The sequence below is a fragment of the Mizuhopecten yessoensis genome, unplaced genomic scaffold (genome assembly GCF_002113885.1).
Source record: "Mizuhopecten yessoensis strain PY_sf001 unplaced genomic scaffold, ASM211388v2 scaffold7307, whole genome shotgun sequence".
In the NCBI taxonomy this organism is placed as follows: domain Eukaryota; kingdom Metazoa; phylum Mollusca; class Bivalvia; order Pectinida; family Pectinidae; genus Mizuhopecten; species Mizuhopecten yessoensis.
In genome coordinates, this window is record NW_018406982.1 from 96,934 (window position 1) to 104,152 (window position 7,219).

Consider the following 7,219-nt stretch of genomic DNA (forward strand, 5'->3'; position numbering starts at 1 on the left):
CATCAACACCAAACACAAACCCATTTACACCTAACACAAACCCATCAACACGTACCAAAAATCCATAAAAACGTAACACAAACCTATCAAAACGAAACATATATCGATCAACACGATGATTCCCAATGGGATGGTCTGGAGCTAAAACTCATTTTGCTGACCGGTTCTTTGTGTAACAACACAACACTGAGTCTAAACGACTTGGTTTAGAGTGAAAACTCCTTATGCATGAAGGTTCTCTTTGTAACACTACAACACTCAGTCAAAAAGACTTGGTTTGGAGCCAAAACTCCTTAAACTTTGCGGTTCTTTTTGTAACACCTCAACATTCAGTCAAAACGCCTTTGCTTGGAGTGAAACTCCTTTTCGAAGGTTCTTTGTGTAACACCACAACACTGAGCCAGAACACTAGGCAATACTCAGTGTAACGCTTCAATACATTCAAAAATTTGAGATTCGTTACCATATTAATATAATATTTCAGTTTTCTTTTCGTGTATGTGTTTATTCCATACATACCAACTTTTGGGGAAAGGCTTCATCACTTGTATGCATTAGTTATCGATGAATTTTAAGCGTAATTGAAATAAAAATAGTGTATTTTCTAGGTAGTCCGGTTCACTTAAAATCAAGTCCATGTTCGCTTTTATTTAGGCTATCAGGAGTAGTTAGTATAAGTCATAAGCGTTCTCAAATAGTAAATGTGTTTCCATGGCAAAACAGTACTAGTATATAACTATATTTACGAAAAGAGATTATAAATATAGCAAGACTGTGGAACCTCAATATTTACATATATATGTTTTATCTTTAATATGGGATGACATTAGTATTAATTTGCCGATGTTATATGAAAAACACCCAGGGATAGGAAAAATATGTAGAATGTGAATTCCGGGTAGTTTTTTTTGCTACGGTCACCTTTTCATGTGACACCGGTAAGTGATTTAGAATTATCATATTACAACTTCTGTTGTTAATAAACTGGTAGTTATAGGTAGAATACGGGTATACATTTCTCTTAAACTTTCATGTTGGGTAAATCTCTGCAAATCATATATACTAACTGTTCAGGATGGGTAAATGCACGTGCATATTATAGGATCTGATATGGATATATACTTTGCATTTGAATTCAGCTCCCATTGGATTATATCAAATAAACATGGTTATTTTAAAACTATGTATAAAAGTCGTCCATTGCCTAAACTTGAATGATTAAACACAGATCCACAAACTATCAGTTTCTAGATGCTTCAACATTTGTGTAACATTTGTGACAAATGACCAGAACAGCGTATGTAACTTACACTAACATTTGTGACAAATGACCAGAACAGCGTATGTAACTTACACTAACATTTGAATTATCTACGAGTTGACAACAAAAAGACAGGAAGTCGATTCGTTTACGTAATATGCCTATTTACACTTAGGAGTTAGGCATATTACCTAAACGAATCGACTTCCTGTCTTTTTGTTGTCAGCTTGTCACAAGGAAGTTTCATGGAGCGACAAAGGCATTATATGTGACCACTGTGCACAATTGCACCATATATCATGCCAAGGGATAGGTAGTCTAACATACGGCAGGCTATCAGAAAGTCGTTACTCGTGGCAGTGCTTTCGGTGTGCCCTCCCAAACTACTAGGGGGGTTTGTTTGACTCACTGGACACCTTGTCAGACACAACCATATATGAATCCACTTGTTCTAACATTAGTGATCATCCCCAAGCAACATCTGCCCCTCACAACAACTCTAAAACTAAACAACAGAAAACAACAAATACCCTCCCCCCTCCCCGAAAAGGTCCCTACGACTCAACATAATACACATCAATTGTCAGTCAATTAAAAATAAGGTCCCTGAGTTACATCAATTTGTAGACCACCTAAAACCTGATATAATAGTGGGAACAGAGAGTCCTGGCTAAAACCTGAAATTAGTAATGCAGAAATATTTCCAACTGACAACTACAATATATATAGGAAAGACCGTCCTGATAAGAAAGGTGGTGGTGTATTCCTTGCAATTACTAAAGAGCTCATATCAGAAGAACAACCAGAGCAAGATAATAAATGTGAAATATGGCCAAAATAAATCTCTCCGGATTGAAGCCCATCTACCTGGCTGCCTACTATAAACCAAGTGAAATTGACCCTGATAGCGCTGCACAACTGGACCTGTCCCTCCAACGTGTCCCTAGAAATGCCCACACGTGGCTACTTGGTGACTTTAATCTCCCTAAGTATGACTGGCAACAACAACGCTATAAAAACAATTGCAATACTGCACTTAATTCTGACTTCCTTACCATCATAGAAAATCACAACCTTGAAGTTGTAAAAATACCTACTCGTAAAGAGAATACACTGGATCTCTTCTTTCTCAATCAGCCATCTCTTGTCCACGAAACTAGAACCCTACCAAGTCTTGGAACTGCTGATCACGACATATTTTTTTCATGAAATCTTTGTCACTTTTGGCCGACAACGGAAACCACGTCAAATAAAGCTATACAATAAAGCTGACTGGGATGCCATTAAGACTGACCTAATTTCTTTCACTACTATATACCTGTCGTCCACACAACAGAAGAAAAATGGTCAATCATGAAAACTAAACTTGATAGTATTATCCAATTACATGTTCCAACAAAAATGACCAAATCAAAGGATAACCTGCCCTGGATAAATAAAAATATAAAAATATTTATCAGAAAACGTGACAAACTTTATAAGGAAATTAAGAGCACTTCCTTGGCACACCAATCAAACCTACATCAGGAAATGAAATTTCTCCAAACAGAAATTCAAAGAAAACTACGGCAAAGTAACTGGGCATATGTGGAATCGACTGTAATGAACGACTCTGAAAATATCGACAAGGCCAAACCAAGTAAACAGTTCTGGTCCTTTGTTAAAAAGAAGGAAAGAAAAGACTGACACACAAATTTAAGTACATTCTCCTTGGACAAATTCTATAGCAAGTAGGTTCGGCTAAATACCTGGGCTTAACTATTACTAAAAACTATTCACGGAACACCCACATCAATATGATGGTACATTTAGTAAAGCAAAAACAAAAATAACCGAACAAGCAAAAAAGGCACTATATGCATTGTACAAGAAAATAAGAAATATTCCATTGTCTGTTGATTTGCAACTTAAGTTATTTGATTCTCTTGTTTCACCGATCCTATTGTATGCTTGTGAGATATGGGGATCCGAAAACAGTATTATCATAGAAAGAATGCATTTGCAATTTTGTAAAAGAATCATGAATGTGAAATATTCTACTCCGAATTACATGATTTATGGAGAAACCGGAAGATATCCTCTGGAAATAGAAATCAAGAGAAGAATAATCATGTTCTGGTTTAAGTTATTAACTGGCGGGAGCAAGATATCCAGTCTGATATACAAAATGGCATATGTTGTTTCACAATCAAATGAACAAATGCATTTTAAATGGAATAATTACAGAAAAGATATATTAAACAAGTTAGGTTTTAGCAGTTTGTGGATTTTTCAAAATACATGTACTATGAATAGAAATCATTTCAAAGCTGTAGTTTAACAGCGGTTAAAAGATCAATTTATACGGAAATGGTTCCAAGAGATAGAAAACTCTTCTCGTGGTAAATTCTTCTCCATATTTGATACAAACTTTCAGTATGAATCATATCTAACAAAACATAATGAAAAAGATAGGAAAATTATTTGTGAATTCCGCACGTCTAATATAGATTTTCCAATAGAGACTGGACGCTGGAATGCAACTCCAAAATCAGATAGAATATGCCCTTTATGTCAAATAGGTATAGGTGATGAACCACATTATTTGTTTAAGTGCCAAAATACTTATATATCATCAATAAGAAAAATATATATCCATAACTATTACACTACAAACCCCAGCAATTTTAAGCTAAAAGGAATTATTTCTATTTGTAATTTACATGTTTTACCTAAAATAAGTCGTTTTCTAGAGAAAACAATTAGGCTTTAAGTGACATAAGATAAATGCAGTGCTATTATTCTGTAGTATTATATATTTACATGTTGTATAAACAATCTGTACTCACTTTGCTATGTAATTGAAATGTATTAAAATGTTGACCTCTTGTAACACACCTCGTGGGTCATGAGCGTAAAATAAAACTTGAAACTTTAATAACATTACTTACAAGGCCAATGCATCCCTAAGATTTATTCGGAGAAACATTAAAACCACCAATGTAAAAACAAAAGAATTACTGTAGCTTATAATTTGAAAACACATTGAATACTGTAGCCCCATCTGGGATCCATGGCAGGCAAATCTTACCCATAAGGTTGAAATGGTGAAGAGCCGTCAGGTACACACTTGGGCGCTATAACTACACCAGTAGCGTTACAGAAATGTTCAAAACCCTGAACTGGCAATCCCTTGAACAACGCCGTAAAATGACCCCCACCATATTACTATATACAGATGGCAACCTCCAAATTCTCCAGCAAACCCGACAACACTAATTCCAGATTCCACACAGCTCCACAAATTATCATGCAAATTCATTTTTTCCTAGAGCAATTCGTACCTGGAACAGCCTCCCAACCTTCATCGCCGACAGTGCAGACCTCTCAACACTGAAGGCAAATCTCCTCTCTCACAAATTCTAAGCGTACATGTTGTTTTTATCATATAGTTCTAAAACAAAATAAAAATAAAATAAAAATACTTGTTTTTAACCGATCTTTCTGAGGCCTATAAACAATATTCAGAATATTGAACATTTTAGAGTACCCTGATGAAGTTGAAGTTAATGGTGCACGGGCTAATGCGTCCTGTTCCAGACTTCTAGGAACCAGCAGATTGTCCACATTGTGAGCCACTGGACTGTCCATACCTGTACCGAAGTTGTGGTCTCTAAAAATCTAAAATTCGTTGTTGTCATCACAAATCCCACGATATTCTGGATCTGGAAATGTTTGCTCTTACATCAGTATCTGGAAAACCTCTCAATGGGTCCGAACACAGTAACTATAAGTACATCGTCAATGGCTCCGAACACAGTAACTATAAGTACATCGTCAATGGCTCCGAACACAGTAACTATAAGTACATCGTCAATGGCTCCGAACACAGTAACTATAAGTACATCGTCAATGGCTCCGAACACAGTAACTATAAGTACATCGTCAATGGCTCCGAACACAGTAACTATAAGTACATCGTCAATGGCTCCGAACACAGTAACTATAAGTACATCGTCAATGGCTCCGAACACAGTAACTATAAGTACATCGTCAATGGCTCCGAACACAGTAACTATAAGTACATCGTCAATGGCTCCGAACACAGTAACTATAAGTACATCGTCAATGGCTCCGAACACAGTAACTATAAGTACATCGTCAATGGCTCCGAACACAGTAACTATAAGTACATCGTCAATGGCTCCGAACACAGTAACTATAAGTACATCGTCAATGGCTCCGAACACAGTAACTATAAGTACATCGTCAATGGCTCCGAACACAGTAACTATAAGTACATCGTCAATGGCTCCGAACACAGTAACTATAAGTACATCGTCAATGGCTCCGAACACAGTAACTATAAGTACATCGTCAATGGCTCCGAACACAGTAACTATAAGTACATCGTCAATGGCTCCGAACACAGTAACTATAAGTACATCGTCAATGGCTCCGAACACAGTAACTATAAGTACATCGTCAATGGCTCCGAACACAGTAACTATAAGTACATCGTCAATGGCTCCGAACACAGTAACTATAAGTACATCGTCAATGGCTCCGAACACAGTAACTATAAGTACATCGTCAATGGCTCCGAACACAGTAACTATAAGTACATCGTCAATGGCTCCGAACACAGTAACTATAAGTACATCGTCAATGGCTCCGAACACAGTAACTATAAGTACATCGTCAATGGCTCCGAACACAGTAACTATAAGTACATCGTCAATGGCTCCGAACACAGTAACTATAAGTACATCGTCAATGGCTCCGAACACAGTAACTATAAGTACATCGTCAATGGCTCCGAACACAGTAACTATAAGTACATCGTCAATGGCTCCGAACACAGTAACTATAAGTACATCGTCAATGGCTCCGAACACAGTAACTATAAGTACATCGTCAATGGCTCCGAACACAGTAACTATAAGTACATCGTCAATGGCTCCGAACACAGTAACTATAAGTACATCGTCAATGGCTCCGAACACAGTAACTATAAGTACATCGTCAATGGCTCCGAACACAGTAACTATAAGTACATCGTCAATGGCTCCGAACACAGTAACTATAAGTACATCGTCAATGGCTCCGAACACAGTAACTATAAGTACATCGTCAATGGCTCCGAACACAGTAACTATAAGTACATCGTCAATGGCTCCGAACACAGTAAGTATAAGTATATCGTCAATGGCTCCGAATACAGTAATTATAAGTACATCGTCAATGGCTCCGAACACAGTAACTATAAGTACATGGTCAATGGCTCCGAACACAGTAACTATAAGTACATCGCCAATGGCTCCGAAAACAGTAACTATAAGTACATCGTCAATGGCTCCGAATACAGTAACTATAAGTACATCGTCAATGGATCCGAATACAGTTACTGTAAGTACATCGTCAATGGCTCCGAACACAGTAACTATAAGTTCATCGCCAATGGCTCCGAACACAGTAACCATAAGTACATCGTCAATGGATCCGAACACAGTAACTATAAGTACATCGTAAATGGCTCCGAATACAGTAACTATAAGTACATCGTAAATGGCTCCGAACACAGTAACCATAAGTACATCGTCAATGGCTCCGAACACAGTAACTATAAGTACATCGTCAATGGGTGCGTTGGTTTACAGAGGAAAACACATTATATAAATATATTTCTTCTTCTTTTTAAACCATAGTCATGGACATACGCTCCGAATTCTTGACATGGTATTCTGATTTACCCACTAACTGTCTAACGGTGTTTGTTAGAGACCGGAAAACACCGTAACCAATTTAACCAGTATAGTCCACAGCAGGTCTCACTGGGTTCCCTCCTGTGCTTGGATCCTGGTTGTACATTTCAAGTTCAAGTTCAAGTTCTTTATTACTTTAAGTCGGTTGACTTATCAGTCATAACATATATACAAAACAATACAGAGACAACATACAATATGATACACACACACA

General features: G+C 37.2%; 2 protein-coding genes across 2 annotated transcripts in view; one reads left to right on the forward strand and one right to left on the reverse strand.

Annotated features, from left to right (window-relative positions):
- The window catches only part of LOC110453445 (elastin-like), a 15,123-nt gene extending 13,428 nt beyond the window's left edge, over positions 1–1,695 (reverse strand). The window contains exon 1 of the mRNA XM_021502388.1: positions 1,671–1,695. Within this exon, the coding sequence (XP_021358063.1) occupies positions 1,671–1,695 (25 nt within the window). The remainder of the gene's footprint in view (positions 1–1,670) is intronic.
- A 394-nt stretch (positions 1,696–2,089) lies between these two features.
- The window catches only part of LOC110453447, an 8,376-nt gene continuing 3,246 nt past the window's right edge, over positions 2,090–7,219 (forward strand). The window contains exons 1-2 of the mRNA XM_021502392.1: positions 2,090–2,360; positions 4,991–6,884. Of these exons, the coding sequence (XP_021358067.1) occupies positions 2,090–2,360; positions 4,991–6,884 (2,165 nt within the window). The remainder of the gene's footprint in view (positions 2,361–4,990; positions 6,885–7,219) is intronic.